Source organism: Daktulosphaira vitifoliae, unplaced genomic scaffold, assembly GCF_025091365.1.
Source record: "Daktulosphaira vitifoliae isolate Bord-2020 unplaced genomic scaffold, ASM2509136v1 Scaffold_2, whole genome shotgun sequence".
Taxonomy (NCBI): domain Eukaryota; kingdom Metazoa; phylum Arthropoda; class Insecta; order Hemiptera; family Phylloxeridae; genus Daktulosphaira; species Daktulosphaira vitifoliae.
The window spans coordinates 41,342,406-41,363,411 of record NW_026099573.1 but is presented as its reverse complement, the minus strand read 5'-3'; the positions used below and the strand labels follow the sequence as shown (position 1 = coordinate 41,363,411).

The 21,006-nt window shown below is 29.7% G+C and overlaps 3 protein-coding genes across 4 annotated transcripts in view; 1 reads left to right on the top strand and 2 right to left on the bottom strand.

Annotated features, from left to right (window-relative positions):
* Positions 1–6,680, bottom strand: part of LOC126898274 (MATH and LRR domain-containing protein PFE0570w-like) — a 14,953-nt gene extending 8,273 nt beyond the window's left edge. Inside the window, exons 1-6 of the mRNA XM_050672214.1 lie at positions 6,488–6,680; positions 4,087–4,484; positions 3,859–3,989; positions 641–725; positions 357–443; positions 202–291 (exon numbers count right to left, since the gene is read on the bottom strand). Coding sequence (XP_050528171.1) covers positions 202–291; positions 357–443; positions 641–725; positions 3,859–3,989; positions 4,087–4,484; positions 6,488–6,627 — 931 coding nt within the window. The 5' untranslated portion in view covers positions 6,628–6,680. The remainder of the gene's footprint in view (positions 1–201; positions 292–356; positions 444–640; positions 726–3,858; positions 3,990–4,086; positions 4,485–6,487) is intronic.
* LOC126899363 (phosphoglycerate mutase 1-like) overlaps positions 1–14,176 on the top strand; it is a 96,658-nt gene extending 82,482 nt beyond the window's left edge. Inside the window, exons 2-3 of the mRNA XM_050674238.1 lie at positions 12,486–12,891; positions 13,256–14,176. Coding sequence (XP_050530195.1) covers positions 13,263–14,144 — 882 coding nt within the window. The 5' untranslated portion in view covers positions 12,486–12,891; positions 13,256–13,262 and the 3' untranslated portion in view covers positions 14,145–14,176. The remainder of the gene's footprint in view (positions 1–12,485; positions 12,892–13,255) is intronic.
* A 5,373-nt stretch (positions 14,177–19,549) lies between these two features.
* Positions 19,550–21,006, bottom strand: part of LOC126899364 (phosphoglycerate mutase 1-like) — a 7,208-nt gene continuing 5,751 nt past the window's right edge. The window contains exons 1-2 of one of the 2 annotated variants that reach the window (XM_050674239.1): positions 20,836–20,917; positions 19,550–20,471 (exon numbers count right to left, since the gene is read on the bottom strand). In XM_050674239.1, coding sequence (XP_050530196.1) covers positions 19,583–20,464 — 882 coding nt within the window. In that variant the 5' untranslated portion in view covers positions 20,465–20,471; positions 20,836–20,917 and the 3' untranslated portion in view covers positions 19,550–19,582. Of the gene's footprint in view, positions 20,472–20,835; positions 20,918–21,006 lie in introns of those variants that run through there. The other variant, XM_050674241.1, reaches the window with a different exon arrangement.

Sequence of the window (21,006 nt, the reverse complement as noted above, 5' to 3'; positions counted from 1 at the left end):
AAAAAAAAAAAAAAAAAAAAAAAAAAAAAAAAAAAAACACATCTTAGTAAAACCAATACCTTCTCAGCTTCGCATCGAAGCTAAAATTGGTAACTCTTGTTAAATTCTTGCATACAGCTATGATATAATTTATTACTGTATAAAGTTTATTAAATTGTATGAGTCACACAAATTAATATTTTTATATTTAAAATTGTATACCATTTTTATTTATTTGCTTTGAAAAAAATTCGAATGATTTAAGTGGTTCATTTTTTTTGAAGTATTGAATTATGAAAGTTTTTTCACCGTCTAAAATTAAAAAAAATGGCCATTTTACTATAAACTTAATATTTTTTCATAAAATTATAACTTACTATGTAGTATATTGGTTTTGGAACGATATACGTTTAACAGTGATATAGATAACCGCAAATTCATGTCATTTTTTTTTTGTAATTTCACTGAAAATAGAAAAATCCTGTTTAAATATGAATAAAATTATTTTTTCTATTTATTAATATTTTAAGTAGGTATCATAAATAGAACTCAGCTAAAACTATTAAATTTAAGTAATAATGATGTTAATTTATAGTTTAAAATATAATCTTATCACATAATTTAATATTTATGTTGATTTATAAATTTAGTTATTAAGTACCATTAAAACTTTTTGTGTTTTCATCGTATCTAATTACGTCTTTAAAATTTCGAGGATAATCTTCTTTCTTTTTTGTTGATAGATTCTAAAAACCGAAATTTAAGAATAAACAGATTTTCAAAATGCTAGACATAATATAAAATATAATTAACAATTCATTACGTCTTTGCTAAGAGTTGCCACTTTTGCAGTGACACCTATTATCTATACTTTAGATTAAATACATGTAGGTCATGACAATTAGACTACTGGTAACCAATTTTTTTTTAATTTATACCTGGAAAAATAGTGCTATATCACCTTTCGAAAAATATTAAATATTTATTTGTAACTGTTTAGATTGTTAATAATTAGATGATAGCCGCGATCGTAGAAATAGTCTTTTGATATACGGCTGACATCCGCTAATGCAACTTAAGATAAGAATTACTTATTATTAAAAGGTTATTGCTTATTATTTTATTCAAATAAAACTTTTCGATTTACACGCAAATTTGATGAATTATCATGATGTGTTTTCTGTTTTATTAATATTGATTAATATTTGTTTTTTTAATTTTCTTTCAATGTTGAGAATCTTAATGTCTCATAACTACTCCTCGCTACAGATTTTTTTGAAACATTTTCATAAATTGATAAAAATTACATACGTGGATAGTTTTCCAAATTCTTCTTGTAATTGGATTTTCATACAAATCATACCTAAATAAAGTTTTTTCCCTTTTGTATACTCTATTAAAATTTCAATAAGATCAGTGTATTTTAAATAAAGTTATAGCAGCTTTAAATTATAGAATTTTTTTTTTTTTAATGGATTTTTGACAATATTATAATTTGAGAATAGTTTTAATTTTTAAAATTAAGTATTTTATTTTTCATAGTTTCGGCACTAATAGGTTCAGTTATCAATTATAATAACTAAGTAATTTAGTTAGTACATGTCCTAGTTAATACTCAGTCATTTTTGGGAAAATGATGTAATCTGAGATTGCAGATTAGATTCTCTTCTTTGTTTTTACCACAAATAAAAAAAAAATCACTTATTTCTTCATAAGTTATCATATATTAACTTTGACTGTAGTAAGATGTAAATATCTTGTTTCATCGGTAATTCCAATTAATAATCATGGTGATAAGGTATCGTATTCATAATGTTTAAGTCGATCGATAAGGCGTGATGTAGATAGCTAACAACTGATTCATATTAGCCGTTTCTGCTACAAGCCTCTTCCAGCGCCTAGTAGTGGCGGTACCGGTTGGAAATCCCGTTGAGTTGTTACGATCTTGTGGAGTGCGTCGGAAATGATCTACGATCATCAAATCGGTTACACTTCTCTCTTTCCTAGACCGGTGTAGTTTTTTACGGTGTTGTTGCACGACCAGAGTGCATAAGGAATTCTCCCGTCCAAAATTACGTAAAATTTCACAAATCTAATCCGGTTTTAGTAAAACACGTGCATTGTGTTTCCATCAAAGCTCCTTATGATATTTACATTGTTTGTGCATGAATGGTATTGACTTTTGCATTATTAATTAAATATTTCGGCGATCATCGGCAGCAGAGTTTAGGACTAATTGAGGCAGCGACTAGCAACAGATTGGATATAATTAAAATTATTTATTTTTTTTTTATTAGCCTTCAATACAGAAGTATTATTATAGCTGAACAATTAAAATAAAACTATACAATAGAAACTAATACTATACAATAGGACTAAGACAAAAAAAAAATATATTGTTTTTAAACACAATTAAACATATCGTTAAATTAATAAATTAAACGTACTCAAAATACTAAAAAAGAAAGAACAAAACAAAATAAACCTAGGATATTAAATTAACATACAGAAAAATATTATATAACGGAGCCAGCTGAATGAACGAAGGAAATTATTTGTATAATTATTGGGGAGGATTTTGTATTAAGGATTATCGCGTATCCACAGTATACGTTTGGGCGGGTACACAAAACGTTCCCGATGAGTAATATTAGTATATGTGTGTTAATATATATATTTAGTTCACTTTAGCGTTTGCTAATATTTGACCAACACGGATGGTTGACGCGTAACAGTACACGTTCAGTCGTGTACACCAAATGTACCCGATAAGTAATATCAATATGTGTGTTAAAAATATATTTAGTTCACTTTAGTTTTTGCGAATATTTCACCAACACGGATGCTTGACGCGTAACGGTCGACGAAAATGTTATATAAAACAAAACCAACCAAAAGGTAGAAAAGTACACACGGAAACGGATTCGAGTAACCAGTTAGGTGTACGTCGTAAGCGGAACAGAAAGCAATATCGGTAATCCATATTCGGCGGCGGCCTTATCTCAGTGTCAAGGGCGGGGAGACGACCGATGACAACCGATTGTCATATTAATAGCTGGACGGCTGATATCGAGAGAGACACGGGTGAGCGCCAGCCTAGAGCAAAAGGCGGTGCCGTGTCAGGATATTAAAACTATTATGGGTGAAATATTAAGGGAGGACGGGAAATTGAACAAGAGTAAACGGTTATGTTGTTAAGCTGGGCTATCAAATAAAAAATGAGAAAAATTACAGGGGACTTCATTATTGTGGTTGGGGCAAAAGGGGGAATGGTTTAGTGACATGTTGAAGGCATGAAAAGGTAGCCGATTATGACCAAATCTAAGACGGGAAAATGAGGTAATATGGAAACGGGACAGAAGGAGGTGTAAAACCAAGGATGTATAGGAATAATTGGAACTATAGATTTATGTCAATTTGCTAAAGAGAAATTTGACTATTTATCTTGTCATACTTTATTAATAGTTAGATGAAAAAAGGAAAGGAGATCGAAAGATGGGATTTTTAGGATAGGTGGTCGGTTGAAGGAGTTAGTGAGTTGGACTAGATGGTCTGCTATCTCATCGACATGACTCGGGCACCCTAAAAATTCAACATTAATGTCCAATTTGTTTGTCATAGTATCACGCTTCTTATTTTTTGGAAAGGTATAATTTAAACAACATTTATAAATCAACTAGTATAAAACTTTTTGTATTATAAATCATGTTAAAAAATTCTTTGTATTTAGAAATGTGATCTTAAAATTACAGTTTAGACATGTATTTTAAGAGTAGTATCTTAGATAGCATTTAGTACGGCTTTGAGCACTTAATGTTAAAAATCCTATATCCACCCTTGGTAGTTATGTTTGATTAAGCGGAATTATAGATTTATTACTTTTACTTGATCATAAACTGATAGTGAAGGTTCATCTATTTTATCAGTAGCACTAATAAAACTCTCAGCAGAAGACACGCGACTTAAAGTTAAGATAGCTTCGTTTTTTTCTTCTGATGTCATATCTTTACCTATTTTTAAAAAAGGTATAACGCTTATCATATTGGTATCATTGAAATAATTTTACTGATGTATCTAATAAATAATATCTAATAAGCTCATCTTTACCATTTGACAATTTCGTGCTGTATTGTGAAGTAGTATACTCGGAACTTGTTGTACTTGAATCTTCAGATGTATAATCGTCAATTGCATTGACAATATTGTTTGGGAAACGAAATATCGAAAGAAAATCAACATCATCTTCATAAAGAGTATCATAGAGATTTTGTAGCTTGAAATGTAAATCTATATTGCCAATTTTATTATTCATGTAAACTACAGGAACTTTTTTCAAAATTCCTTTTTCACACATTATATCCGTTAAATTGTCAACGGTTGCTTTTCCAATATTTTTATTATCCTCATTTTTTAGAATACATGATAAAGTACTACTTTTCAAGTAGTGCAAAGTAGATTTGAAACACGCACAAATAGAATATGTAATATATCTACGCCTAGATAATCTAAAAAAAAATTTAATTTCCTTTATTCAATTTAGAAAAAATCCGTTGTGGACGATTCAGTACTGGGACAATTTCACTAGATATATTTTATTGGAGGAATAGGCTTCTTATAAAATAAATAAAACTAAATTAAAATGATTCGACAAAAATTAAAATAATTTTAACTATTAATTTTGTATTTCAACAATTAACAATATGATAATACTAACCTATTTATTTTAACACGGTCCTGCGTCGTTTTTTGATACACAGAGTCCCGCGACCCATGCCTACTTTATCAGCCGTCGCCCTACTATGTATATATGGTAGTTTGACTGACTAATACCACGCGCGAGACACCATGGTACAAAGTCCAGCAAGTGCTGCACGTCCATCGATGACCTGCCGCAAATATACGTTTAATAAGCCATCTTTGTAACAACGCCCTACATAGATCGTGTTAAAACGCTGATCTCGCACCGTCTACGTCTACGCATCTTTTGTTAATTCTTTCCTTTAACCACTTTTAATATCTAAACATTGTGCACATTATTGATAATTGTTGCCTTTTATTGTTTCTTGTTTGAATAAACGGCACGGCATTGAGTTTCTAATTAATTGTGCCAACTTCCGTTTGTCGTTACCCTTTCACCTTCAACAACTGGCTCCCCGGCAATGGATCATAGCAGGAATAACTTAACCTACAATAACTACACCGACTTGTTTGCCACCTGGCGAACGAGATCGGCCGGATCCTATAACCCCTCCCACAAGGTTCTTTGCGATCCAATCGCTCGAACTTACTACAACCGGGGTGTCCGCATGGGTCGCAACGACGCACTTCGCAATACGCGGAGTGCGCTCGTTGCGTTTCCCTATTGCTGCCTAATCCACACTGGGAGTATGGGCCCCGACCACCCCTACCAGGCGGGTGATCAACGTTGCGATCAACATTTTGGAACCCGACAACCCGCCTCCAGATAAACAAGTACGTGGTCATCACCACCCCTGTTACCCAATCACGATACGCGAACGGGTATCACTAGACTACCTCCCCTGATATCGTTTAGCTGCTGCGCGACTTGACATAATTGCCTCGAATTCCCGTCCACCACGGCGGCCTCGCGTCGACAAAGGCGCAAGCCCGTCGTTGGTGGCCCCTCTTCCCGTTCCATGGCGTGACGGTACTCACCGTCAAAACAGAAACGTCACGAAAAGCGATAAAAGAATAAATGATGAAGCGTTGGGGAGTAGTCGTTGGCGAGGCGACCCTCATCGCTACCACAACACAACAGCAACGACAACCTTAACAACAGACGCAATACCATCATAGCTGGCCACGGCATCGAAGCTAAAATAATGATTTAACTACATATTATTAGTTTATAGTGAACCTAATACATTTTCTGTTCACAAAAATTAAAAAATCTCAATTTTTTTTATGGAAATGAGTGTCTTACCAAATTTTGATTAGTTAGCTTAGTAATTATTCAATTATTCTTTAATCATGTTTGTTATCACAAAGAGGGTTTCTATGAATTAGATTAGTAATAGCTAAGAAAATTGTAATAAAACCTTAGAATCAAATATAAAAGAAATATGTAAATATTATTAAATTGTAAAGTTTTGATATACAAAATTAAAAGTTATTAATATATTTAGCGCAAAATGCCATGACGCAGTTAGTAGTAAAAATATAGTATACATTCCTTAGAAGGAAATAATGTATAACAAAAAGTAGAATAATACTTTTATAGTTATACATTAATACTCAAGTTAGAGCTATTCCTCCTATTCTTATTATTATTAAATAAATTTTTATCAATTTTAGTAAAAATTATTATTTTTATGTTATTTTTTCCCCAGTTTTTGTATAAGTTAAACTCTTATAATGCATTTTAGTAATATTTTATAGTTCTAACTTAAGTTGCTTTCCTAGAAGAGCCTTAAAAGTTCAAATTATACGACTCTCCTCTACCACTCTTTATTAAAAGCTAAAAATTATCTCTATATTCGTAACTTACATAATGTTTTGTTCCGGACTGTTGCTCAATTGGAAATGAACAGCGTGTACTGAATGATTATTTAATAAAAGTATAAATTTCACTGATAACGTTAAAATACCTCTGGGTTTTCCATTAAATTGAGGAGGTATACAATACATTCTAGAAACTATAGAATTTTTTAGTTTAACACATTATATCGACTGTTCGCAGGATAATTAGCGTAAGTGACATTTTACCAAAAATATTCAGTTTCGGTTAATTTGAAGTAGCCACTAATATTAATTTCCTTTTATATTTTTAGGGGGAAAAAATGTTTGATAAAAATTTTGCTTACGCTAATTAGCCTGCAAACAATCATTATAATTACATACACGTGAATAAATCGATATAATACTAAGTCTATAATGAAAATTAAGTCAAATATCTACAAGCAAATTCATAATTGGCAAATAAAAGATAAGAATTTCGATTTAATTAATAAATATTATTTAATAACCATAACAATACTGCAAATAATGTATGTAAAATAAATCATATACTTTCAATATTTGTTTTTTGGAGGGGGACATTATGCACTTAAAATTTGACAGGCTATAATCTATTTATTAAAAATTTAAACTTGAATAATTCAATCTAAAAAATCATTTAGATTTAATTTTAATTCTAAGTTAAAACAGCAATAATATTTATGTAAACTACTTTATCACAATTATACATCGTTGCTAAATACAAGAAAATAAATTGAAGAATTGTAAAAAAATTGTTGACAGTTAAAATTGGATCACGATAGATAAATTTAGATCCAAAATAGTGGTATATTTTTGAAAAGCTTTCTTTAATTTTATATGAAAATAAATAAATTATTAATTAACATTTCCAATTTAACTAAAGAAAATCGTGGTTATTTAAAATAATTTTTACGTCTCCTAAAAATTATAACTAAAAACTATTTATGCTACAAAATATTTTTTAACTTCTATTATTCCATTCGTAGTTTAGAACATTGATAATTTTGTCATAGAATTGAAAATAAATAACTATTTGTTTGAACATAAACGAAGAAATAGCTAAATTTTTAATAAGTTAAAAATAAGAAAAATAACATATTTAACCTACTTTTTTAATCTTTTAAAGTTAATTTTTGTGAAAGTTTATAATAAAAAAAATTAATTAATAATCATAACTTTAAGCTCAATTTGCAAGTTTGAAATTGACATCATTAAATAGTAAATTTTATGAGAATTAAAAAAGTAGTATCGTTAAGATTACAATGCAGTCAGAAAGTTTTATAATTAGTATTAATAGTAGATTTATCAGAAAAGCTCAATATTTTTTTGCATTTTTATCGTAATATATTACTGAAATAGAAATAATAGTAATCATTTCCTAGTAACTTTTGGCTTTTAAAAAGATTCTACAATTGAAATATGAACTGAATTAATTTTAATAATTTACTTTAACTAAAATAACTAATCAAAAAAAAGTTGTTAAAAAGTTCTAAAAATCCATTGTTAATTCAGGAGAAACTAACAATAATTTTTTTAGAAATTATTTATATAGAAATATGTTACCAAAAAATTTTGAATTATAGTCTAGTAGTAGCACACACAAATAGAGTAAAAAAATTATTATATTAAATTACAAAGTAAAATGATTTTATTTTGTAATTGAAACCTATCATATCGAACTTGATTCATCAATAAATACTTTGAAAACATTAGAAATGAATGATTTTAATTGTCTGTATGAAGAACATGAAATAAATAACTGTTTAATTAATAAATTAGAATTTTTTTTTAATTATCGAGGGTAATATCTTCAACAAGATACGTATTGTAATCATTTGACGTATCGTTGAAAAAAGTAGGTCAAGTTAGAGCTAAAAAAATTAATGATACTCATAAAAAAATACCTTCTCAGTATTGCATCGAAGCTATAACCTAAAACATAGTAAAATAATTTTATTATGAATAAGAAATTTCTTCTTGCGACTACAGTGATGGGATTCTTGATCTTTATTGAAGTTATTAAATTTAAATGAGATAAAAATCAGAGTTGAAAATTTATTGTAACTTAAAAAGAATTAAGAAAAAAATGCAAAAAATTCATTGCCATACACAGGTTGGAACTCCAAACGCGTAAGACACAAATATTACCGACTCGGAAACCGTACGTCGCTTCCGTCGACTGAAAAAATTGTCAGTTTAAGCTAGTTCAAACTTCAAAGTTATTTCTCTCGACTTAAAAAAATCAAAAAAAATTAAATGAGCTTAACTTTCTATGCTATATCAATTTCTTCTTCTTTTTCTTCCTTGCTTTAATCCCAACTACTTGGGGTCAGCCAACCTTATTCTAAAATTCCACTTGACACAATCTCCCACATTATCTACGTTCACATCAGCTGTCCTCATAACGCATTCAATAGCATCCCTCCATCTCTTTTTTGGTCTTCCTCTACCTATTCTTCCTTCAACATTCATTTCCATAACTGTTCTTACAGCTTCCGATTCTTCACTCCTCATAACATGACCAAACCATCTAAGTCTATTTTCTCTCATCTTATCTTCGATTGACGCTACACCTATACTATCTATAATATGCTCGTTCCTTATTCATTCATCTTAGCATTCTCATCTCTGCTTTACTTTCTTATCAACCGCCCATCATTATGAACCATACATTGAAAGGTAAGTTTTATAAAACTTACCTTTCAGCCTCATTGGAATTTTTTTATCGCATAAGACGCCAGACGCTTCTCTCAACTTCAACCACATGCACTTAATCCTGTGTCTTGCATCCTCGTCAATACCATCGCTCTTTTGCATAACTGACCCTAAACTTTCCACCTTTCCGATCCCGTCCTAACCTATTGTCACTAATCTCCTCATTTCACCTACCTCGTGTTCGTTGTCAAATTCGTACTCTATATACTCTGTCTTCTACTTATTTTTAAACCCTTTTCTTCAATAGCTGATCTTTACATCTCAAGCCTTTGATTGATTTCTTCCTTATTTTCTCTTATTAACACTAAATCGTCAGTAAACAACATGCACCACGGCACCTCTCCTTGTATTTCTCTAGTAATTTCATCCATCATTATAGAGAATAAGTAAGGGCATAAAGCAGAACTTTGGTTCACTCCTACTCTTACCCGAAAACCTTCTGATATTTCTCCTACGCTTTTTACCCGGGTACAAATGCCACCATACATATACTTTATTATATTAATGTACCTTTTCGAGACTCCTTTTTACATTGTGAAAAAACAAGATCACATGATCTTGTTCATTTGATAGGCTTGACTCCTTCAATCTTCTCGCATCCAGTCCAACTGGAGAATTTACATATATTCTTATTCCGACAGTATGACCACCTTGTCATTCAAGATTACGTGGAGATCTTATATGTACCACGTAAAGGAANACGACGGCACACTATTCCTATAAAAATTTATTTTTAGTTATCGTACCCGTACACGCGTGCTTGTCATCAATATTATATATATATAAACAAATTTTTATTTTGACTGATCAATACTGCCCGCGTTTAATGCGCCTTACGTATATATATTTATATATTACTACCACCGTTTATACCTCAGGTATAACGTTAGTCCGACCCGCCCGCCCACAAAATACGGTTATACCTAGTGCATGATACGTTTACGTAATTAAGTCGCTTTACTTGTATATACTAATTACTATTAAAATTTATTTATTAATACGCCTTATTTTAATTAAGAGATATAAAGTGTTCATTCCGATTACGAGGGATGATTTTCATATCGTCATTTTTCGTCACTACCTACACGTTCCGGGAGTGTGTAATTTGCGCGCCTGCTGCTTTCCTTGGATGTGGTAGCCGTTTCTCAGACTCCCTCCCCGGAATCGAACCCTGATTTCCCGTTACCCGTAACAACCATGATATTGATAGTAACTACTATCATAACATGAAACTAAAAAGTAAAAAATAAATATAGTTTGAAAAACTAAAAAAATAATTTTTAACTTTTTAGTTCGATGTGCTTTAAAAGCGTGTTTTTTTAGTTTTTTAATTTATATTTATTTTACCATTTATATCATACACTTTCTCCAAATCTAAATACCATACGCAGCTTTTTCTTCTTTTCCCAAAACTTTTCTATTAGTTACTTCATATAGAATACTCGCTCCATCGTTAACTTACCAGGCATAAATCCGAATTAGTTTTAGATGTCTCCATTTCTTACACTCTTATCTATTACCTTTTCCTAAATTGTTGCCCGGAAAATTGGATTACGTTATATCCCTTAATTTTATCCCGATTAGTTATTTGATTTATAATTATTATATATGAATAAATAATGATTTTAGTAATTGATATTAAATAATTTAATATTGTAATTTTTACGGAGATATTATAAAAATAATAAAGTAGTTGTATACTTTTTACAAACATATAGATATTCGTTATCATTATATTCGTGAGAAGTTCAATGAAGTTGTAAAGTATGACTCTATACGAGTACTGCTAGCAATAGCAGCAGCCAGAAAATTAAAACTCAGACAATTTGATATTAAAACAGCCTTTTTATATGGTGATCTTGAAGAAGAGATTTACATGAACCAGCCAAAAGGTTATGAAGATGGAACTAAACAAGTTTGCAAACTTCAACGAAGCTTGTATGGATTAAAACAAGCACCCAGGTGCTGGAATACAAAATTTAAAAATTTGTTGTTAAAATTTGATCTAAAAGAAACAAAGGCAGATCCCTGTGTATTTGTAAGTAATAAAAATGAACAATTAATGATTGTAGCTATTTTTGTAGATGATGGGATTATAGCAGCAACAAATGATGAGCAGGTGGACATGATGGTGAAGTACCTGATGAGCAACTTTGAGACAAAATCAGGTGAACTTAATCATTTTCTGGGTATTGAAATTGATCAGAGATCAGATGGGTCAATATTTATACATCAGTCATTATACTGTCAACGCGTTTTGGAGAGATTCAATATGGCTGAATCCAACGCCCTATGCATTCCTGCAGATCCGCAACACTCATTAGATGCAAATTTATGTGAATCATTACAAGCAGGGGAAGTTCCATACAGAGAAGCAGTAGGAAGTTTGTTATATTTAAATCAGATCACAAGGTTTGATATAACATTTGCTGTAAATCTTGTCAGTCGCTATTTAGAAAAGCCTCTGATAATACATTGGAATGCGGTGAAACGTATTTTAAAATATTTAAAAGGAACCTATAACTATGGTTTATTTTTTCATTCTAGGGTGAAACTTAAGTTACATGGTTATAGTGATGCAGACTATGCTGGTGATACAACAACNAGTTTGTTATATCTAAGTCAGATCACAAGGCCTGATATAACATTTGCTGTAAATCTTGTCAGTCGCTATTTAGAAAAGCCTCTTATAATACATTGGAATGCGGTGAAACGTATTTTAAAATATTTAAAAGGAACCTATAACTATGGTTTATTTTTTCATTCTAGGGTGAAACTTAAGTTACATGGTTATAGTGATGCAGACTATGCTGGTGATACAACAACAAGGCGATCAACATCAGGATACATTTTCATGATGACTAATGGAATAATAGCATGGTGTTCACAAAGGCAAAAATCAGTAGCACTCTCAACTACTGAGGCTGAATACATGGCACTGAGTCAAGCAGTCCAGGAATTAACTTGGTTGACGCTACTAACAAGTGATCTTCTGGAAACACAGGGAGAGACACCTGTTTTGTACGCGGACAATCAAAGTGCCATAAAATTGGTGAAGCATCCAGAATTCCATAAACGAACTAAACATATAGATGTTCGTTATCATTATATTCGTGAGAAGTTCAATGAAGGGATGTTTTCACTGGAGTATGTGACCAGCAAAGAGCAGTTAGCTGACATCTTGACCAAGCCAACACCACGAATAAGATTTCAAGAACTCAGAGAAATGTTAGGAATCAGATATATAGATTTATAATTTTTTAATTAACTATGTACGGGTGTATTGTTTAAAGGGAAGTGTTGATATTATTAAACAACACACTGGGTACAGTAATATTATTTAAGATAACAGTTTAATGTATTTTTACTTATGTTAGTATAGTACAAGGTCAAAGGGACACATTCCTTATACGATTATGTTGTTTTACTCAATGCAGCCTATTGTATACATATTTAGAGTTTAGTCGTAGTTTCACCGTCTATCGAGTAAAGTGACCCGTTGCCGTTGTACATCTCTTATATTATATGTTTTGACATTTTATATTAAATACTATTATATTACGAATAATTTCTAAATCTTTTAATTACATAACCTATTCCATTCAACAAGGCTGAAAGGTAAATTCTACAAGACTGTAGTGAGGCCAGCATGAGATATATTTAATCAAATAAAAAAGAAAGCCATCAATTAGTAATAAGGTATATTTATTTAATTAGGTACAAACAACAAAAATGTTAGTTTTATTTATAGCATTTAGATATAACAATTTTTTTTTAATTGAACGTCAATTATAAAGGCGATAAAATATAATTATGTGTTTAAATAAATATTTTTTATTGCTCTTATAAATATACAATTATATTAATATAAATATGTTTTCCAGTATTAATTACATTTATAAATTAAAAAATAATGAAGTAAAATTTAGTTTAATTTAGTTGCTAAGTGCTCCTTTATTTTTTAAAAGTTGCATAAAATCATGATGTAATTTTTTTAAACTAATAATTGTTATTAAATGTAAGTCATTTATTAATAAAAACTTATTTTTTCGTTATTTTTCAGTTTAACAATGTTTTTGAAAAAATTTTCTACAAATATTTTTACTAACAATGGTAAAAATTTTAACGGCTTGTTATACCATATCAAAAACATTCATTGTGCTGCATATAATGACGGATGCACTAATTTTACAATGTATAAGCTTGTGATGATTAGACACGGGGAGAGTGAATGGAATAAAAAAAATCTATTTTGTGGATGGTATGATGCTGCACTTAGCTGCAAAGGTAAAGAAGAAGCAAAAAAAGCAGGAAGAACTTTATATGACAATCAATATAAATTTGATTTGGCGTACACATCAATGCTGAATAGGGCTCAAGAAACTTTGGAAATTATTTTGAAAGAAATAAATCAAACACATATACCAGTTTGTAAATCTTGGCATTTAAATGAACGGCACTATGGTAGTCTAACAGGTTTGAACAAAGTGGAGACTGCGAAAAAATTCGGCGAAAAAAAAGTACAAGAATGGAGACGCAGCTTTGATAAACTACCACCCGAAATGAAGTCAGATCATGCCTATTATAAACAAATTATAAATGATTCTAGATACAGTGAAGAACTTTGCAAAAATGAATTTCCTTTAACTGAGTCTTTAAAATTAACTATAGAACGTGTTTTACCTTATTGGAAAAATGTGATTGTTCCACAAATTAAGTTAGGTAAACGAGTTATTATAGCTGCTCATGGAAATAGCCTAAGAGGATTAATAAAACATTTAGATTGTATATCCAATGATGGAATAATGAATCTAAATCTTCCAACGGGAATTCCATTTTTATATGAGCTGGATGAAAATTTAAAACCTTTAATATCAATGAAATTTTTAGGTGATGCAGAAACTATTAAAAAGGCTACGGAAGCCATAGCAAATCAAGGAAAAATTAAATAATTACACTTTTTCATTTTATGCAATTGTAGCAAATTGGCAGCTGTTAGAAAATATAAATGTTCTATATAAATAAAAATATACAATTAAAACTAGTATATTATTTCTTGAATTTATATGTGTTTTTTTCAGCACTGGCCACTAATGCGTAATATAAACATGATAAATAATTTTAGTTTTATTTTTAATAAGTTACTATTAACATTGAATATAAATAGTGTACTATATTATCTAATTTTAAAAATTTCCATTATTTAGATTTAGATGAGACGATAACAACTTTAGGATAAGTTCTTATTGAGTTACAAGCATTTTAATACATAGAGTAGATATGTAATGTGGCAGAAGTTGTAACGTAACATAAATGTACTCTTCATTTTAGTATATTTGTATAGTTGTATTTTAATTAATTTAATTGAAATAAATGCTTGTTGCAACAGCGTTTATCATCCACATAATCTTGATAAGGAGTTGTGATTTGTTTGTGTGCTGCGATATAGTAGCTGTGTATTACTTTAGACCGGTTCATTAACGGCATTTGTATGTACACTCCCCTGCTCCTTTCCTATCTTGAACGTCATTTACATTGCTCATCATCTTCACTTGTCTAGTTATAAATTATAATTAATTCATTTTTTCTCTGTAATTTTCGGCACTCGTCTTAATTAAATTTGTAGACCTCTATCTTTAAAGGCTAGCCGCGTCGCCATCTGATCGTCGGTCAATTAGTCAAAATAAACATCATCGTAATTAGTTTAAGGTGACTTTCAGTCGTAGCTAGTGAATTTTTTATACCCAGGTCCTTCGTGGCTGGATAATGTTTTTTTAAAGTGTTTTGAGCCGAAATTTGTTTTATAATTTTATTTTTAAATGCACCCAACCCAACCGTGTTTTATGCACATGTTTTTTTAGATGCCTATATATTTTTTGACTTCCCTTACATGACGAGTGTCTCGTCATATTTATATATTATTTTGTATTTTTGGTATTGATAACTAGCTGCTACATGCATAATTTATACATTATAGTATGCTGAGTGAGGATCATTATCATGGCAATATGGTGACGTAGTGCATTTTATTCTGGAGTACCCCAATGACATGAAAGCTGTCTTGTAAGTCTAACTATTTAAAATTAGTAGCTTACTTTTGACGTATTCCCACAGTGCTTTAGTGGTAATTCTGCGTACGTAACGGCCGGCAAGTACCCGAAGACGTTCATTATCTTCAAACTCTACATGGCCAAAACAAAATTCATTTGTTTTTCTCGTATTTTTTAGAACTGTTTGAAACTGATGACCTGAAACTGACCACAAACCAAACTGTTTGGGGTCAAACACTGTAGCCCTTATCTTCCATAAAACAAAGTTAATAATTAAAACACGTATTAATTTTTCACTAAAAAAACGATTTGATATGAACTCAATAATATTCATGGAATAAACTATTAAATTCAAGTTAACAATTTTTTTTAAATAGTTTTATTTAGTAGCAGAGATTGTAGCTTAATAATATAATTTGAAAATAATTAGTATCACAATACCTTGAATTTTAACACTAAAATAGCATATTTTTGAATATGACAACCATATTCACTATATCTCGGAAAATTTTTTTCATAGTAAAATATATTTACAAGTATATTTAAATTGAAAAAGCTTAACTTGCTAACTAAAAGCTTAGACTAATACTAATATTAGTAATAACTTACAATCTTATAAATGAAGTCAACAGAAACATGCATAAAGTTAAATTTATAATGAATTAAATATGCTTAAAATTATAACTTAAATGCATAACATGCTTAGATTTGTGCTATTTACAACTAAATTTTAATTATACTTGGTTCTAAAAAAATGACTTTTACAAATCAAATAAGTAAAACTTATTTTATTTCTAAAAGTGCAAGATGTTTCCTAAACTACTTGGTAAGGGACCAATAGGAACAATTAACAATAAAGTTTGTCATGTAAGGAACAATAAGTATTTTTTACAACTAATATTCAATTTTGTTAGGTGTAGTGTGATTTTTAAATTAAGAAACCAGTTAGTTTCTGAAAAGACTACAGAAATTTAAGTTTATGTGATTACAAGTATGAGTGTAGACAATATGAAAAAATTGAATATTAGTGATTGATCGACAAAGAATTTTAATAATTATAGTTAATTTTGCATGACATTTTGTAAATGAGTAAAACAATTATGAGATTCAACTAAATAAAGTTTTACCACCCATAACAAAGGAGTATTAGAACTCTAGTGATTGATTTCAATAATAATTATAAGATTCTGACTTTGACTAATAAATGTACTACTAAACAATATTTGTTCAATATGATAACAACAAAATTTGTAATAATTAACTTACATTACTAATAGACTAGTATTTTCCTAAGAAATATGAAATAAACCACAAGGTTTCTAAAATTTGATTTAAGAATTGAAGTCTTCAATTTGAAGAGAAAATTTGTTGTAAGTAAGTTTTCTACAAATTACAACGTTTAAGAGTATTACCATGACAAATTAGTCAACAATATAACCACGACAATGTTGGAGAGAAAAACTTGAAAAATTTTAGTAACAACATAATAGGTGGACTCGACGAAACAATGACACAAAAAAACTTCTAGACCATTAGGCTATTCAAAAGCGAGAGAGCGATGATTTTCAAGCGCATAACCGCTACCCTGACAGATTAACTTGACCAGTAATAAGAGAAGCGACGAGTGACCACAAATTAAAGATAGACTTTGCTAGGCTCAAACATACCGCCCACCATAAAGGTATCCACCTTTAAAGATTGATTGTATGTGGAATTAGATTGGTTATAATTGAACACAATTGATGACAAGTTGTTGATTGAAGAATTGATACTTGAGAAGATGTGATTGAGATTTAATTTGTTGATTANAATTGATACTTGAGAAGATGTGATTGAGATTTAATTTGTTGATTAGTGTACAGGAAAACTATTGTATTCGAAAAGGATTTCTTGATATCCATGAATGAAATGATGACAATATGAGCTATACAGTGTTGAAATGAAGTATACGAGAGTGGGGACCATTACAGATATCACATTGCTTGGCAAACTCGCAATACTTGCTTTGTGGCCTGGTTCTATACAATAAACGCATAACTCATACTTCTTTACTATCCTAAAACGTTCACTGGCACTCGTGTGAACAACATGAGTACACACCTCCTCTTTAATGGAAACTTGGGGTCATATCACAAAACAACAAGTAAAATGAACAAAGATGAGGATGAGGAGCCTGCTATCTAGGTATTCACGTGCGTGTTATCGTACAGCAGTCACTGTGTTCGGCTGACACTCTGGGTTAGCTGTGGGTATCGAAAGACTATTGTTATAGTATAATCATTGTATCATGATGATACTAATGGTGGCTCAAACTCCTTATTATATTCTATATTCTTAAATATAGGTCTGAGAAAAAAATACTTATTGTTCCTTACATGACAAACTTTATTGTTAATTGTTCCTATTGGTCCCTTACCAAGTAGTTTAGGAAACATCTTGCACTTTTAGAAATAAAATAAGTTTTACTTATTTGATTTGTAAAAGTCATTTTTTTAGAACCAAGTATAATTAAAATTTAGTTGTAAATAGCACAAATCTAAGCATGTTATGCATTTAAGTTATAATTTTAAGCATATTTAATTCATTATAAATTTAACTTTATGCATGTTTCTGTTGACTTCATTTATAAGATTGTAAGTTATTACTAATATTAGTATTAGTCTAAGCTTTTAGTTAGCAAGTTAAGCTTTTTCAATTTAAATATACTTGTAAATATATTTTACTATGAAAAAAATTTTCCGAGATATAGTGAATATGGTTGTCATATTCAAAAATATGCTATTTTAGTGTTAAAATTCAAGGTATTGTGATACTAATTATTTTCAAATTATATTATTAAGCTACAATCTCTGCTACTAAATAAAACTATTTAAAAAAAATTGTTAACTTGAATTTAATAGTTTATTCCATGAATATTATTGAGTTCATATCAAATCGTTTTTTTAGTGAAAAATTAATACGTGTTTTAATTATTAACTTTGTTTTATGGAAGATAAGGGCTACAGTGTTTGACCCCAAACAGTTTGGTTTGTGGTCAGTTTCAGGTCATCAGTTTCAAACAGTTCTAAAAAATACGAGAAAAACAAATGAATTTTGTTTTGGCCATGTAGAGTTTGAAGATAATGAACGTCTTCGGGTACTTGCCGGCCGTTACGTACGCAGAATTACCACTAAAGCACTGTGGGAATACGTCAAAAGTAAGCTACTAATTTTAAATAGTTAGACTTACAAGACAGCTTTCATGTCATTGGGGTACTCCAGAATAAAATGCACTACGTCACCATATTGCCATGATAATGATCCTCACTCAGCATACTATAATGTATAAATTATGCATGTAGCAGCTAGTTATCAATACCAAAAATACAAAATAATATATAAATATGACGAGACACTCGTCATGTAAGGGAAGTCAAAAAATATATAGGCATCTAAAAAAACATGTGCATAAAACACGGTTGGGTTGGGTGCATTTAAAAATAAAATTATAAAACAAATTTCGGCTCAAAACACTTTAAAAAAACATTATCCAGCCACGAAGGACCTGGGTATAAAAAATTCACTAGCTACGACTGAAAGTCACCTTAAACTAATTACGATGATGTTTATTTTGACTAATTGACCGACGATCAGATGGCGACGCGGCTAGCCTTTAAAGATAGAGGTCTACAAATTTAATTAAGACGAGTGCCGAAAATTACAGAGAAAAAATGAATTAATTATAATTTATAACTAGACAAGTGAAGATGATGAGCAATGTAAATGACGTTCAAGATAGGAAAGGAGCAGGGGAGTGTACATACAAATGCCGTTAATGAACCGGTCTAAAGTAATACACAGCTACTATATCGCAGCACACAAACAAATCACAACTCCTTATCAAGATTATGTGGATGATAAACGCTGTTGCAACAAGCATTTATTTCAATTAAATTAATTAAAATACAACTATACAAATATACTAAAATGAAGAGTACATTTATGTTACGTTACAACTTCTGCCACATTACATATCTACTCTATGTATTAAAATGCTTGTAACTCAATAAGAACTTATCCTAAAGTTGTTATCGTCTCATCTAAATCTAAATAATGGAAATTTTTAAAATTAGATAATATAGTACACTATTTATATTCAATGTTAATAGTAACTTATTAAAAATAAAACTAAAATTATTTATCATGTTTATATTACGCATTAGTGGCCAGTGCTGAAAAAAACACATATAAATTCAAGAAATAATATACTAGTTTTAATTGTATATTTTTATTTATATAGAACATTTATATTTTCTAACAGCTGCCAATTTGCTACAATTGCATAAAATGAAAAAGTGTAATTATTTAATTTTTCCTTGATTTGCTATGGCTTCCGTAGCCTTTTTAATAGTTTCTGCATCACCTAAAAATTTCATTGATATTAAAGGTTTTAAATTTTCATCCAGCTCATATAAAAATGGAATTCCCGTTGGAAGATTTAGATTCATTATTCCATCATTGGATATACAATCTAAATGTTTTATTAATCCTCTTAGGCTATTTCCATGAGCAGCTATAATAACTCGTTTACCTAACTTAATTTGTGGAACAATCACATTTTTCCAATAAGGTAAAACACGTTCTATAGTTAATTTTAAAGACTCAGTTAAAGGAAATTCATTTTTGCAAAGTTCTTCACTGTATCTAGAATCATTTATAATTTGTTTATAATAGGCATGATCTGACTTCATTTCGGGTGGTAGTTTATCAAAGCTGCGTCTCCATTCTTGTACTTTTTTTTCGCCGAATTTTTTCGCAGTCTCCACTTTGTTCAAACCTGTTAGACTACCATAGTGCCGTTCATTTAAATGCCAAGATTTACAAACTGGTATATGTGTTTGATTTATTTCTTTCAAAATAATTTCCAAAGTTTCTTGAGCCCTATTCAGCATTGATGTGTACGCCAAATCAAATTTATATTGATTGTCATATAAAGTTCTTCCTGCTTTTTTTGCTTCTTCTTTACCTTTGCAGCTAAGTGCAGCATCATACCATCCACAAAATAGATTTTTTTTATTCCATTCACTCTCCCCGTGTCTAATCATCACAAGCTTATACATTGTAAAATTAGTGCATCCGTCATTATATGCAGCACAATGAATGTTTTTGATATGGTATAACAAGCCGTTAAAATTTTTACCATTGTTAGTAAAAATATTTGTAGAAAATTTTTTCAAAAACATTGTTAAACTGAAAAATAACGAAAAAATAAGTTTTTATTAATAAATGACTTACATTTAATAACAATTATTAGTTTAAAAAAATTACATCATGATTTTATGCAACTTTTAAAAAATAAAGGAGCACTTAGCAACTAAATTAAACTAAATTTTACTTCATTATTTTTTAATTTATAAATGTAATTAATACTGGAAAACATATTTATATTAATATAATTGTATATTTATAAGAGCAATAAAAAATATTTATTTAAACACATAATTATATTTTATCGCCTTTATAATTGACGTTCAATTAAAAAAAAATTGTTATATCTAAATGCTATAAATAAAACTAACATTTTTGTTGTTTGTACCTAATTAAATAAATATACCTTATTACTAATTGATGGCTTTCTTTTTTATTTGATTAAATATATCTCATGCTGGCCTCACTACAGTCTTGTAGAATTTACCTTTCAGCCTTGTTGAATGGAATAGGTTATGTAATTAAAAGATTTAGAAATTATTCGTAATATAATAGTATTTAATATAAAATGTCAAAA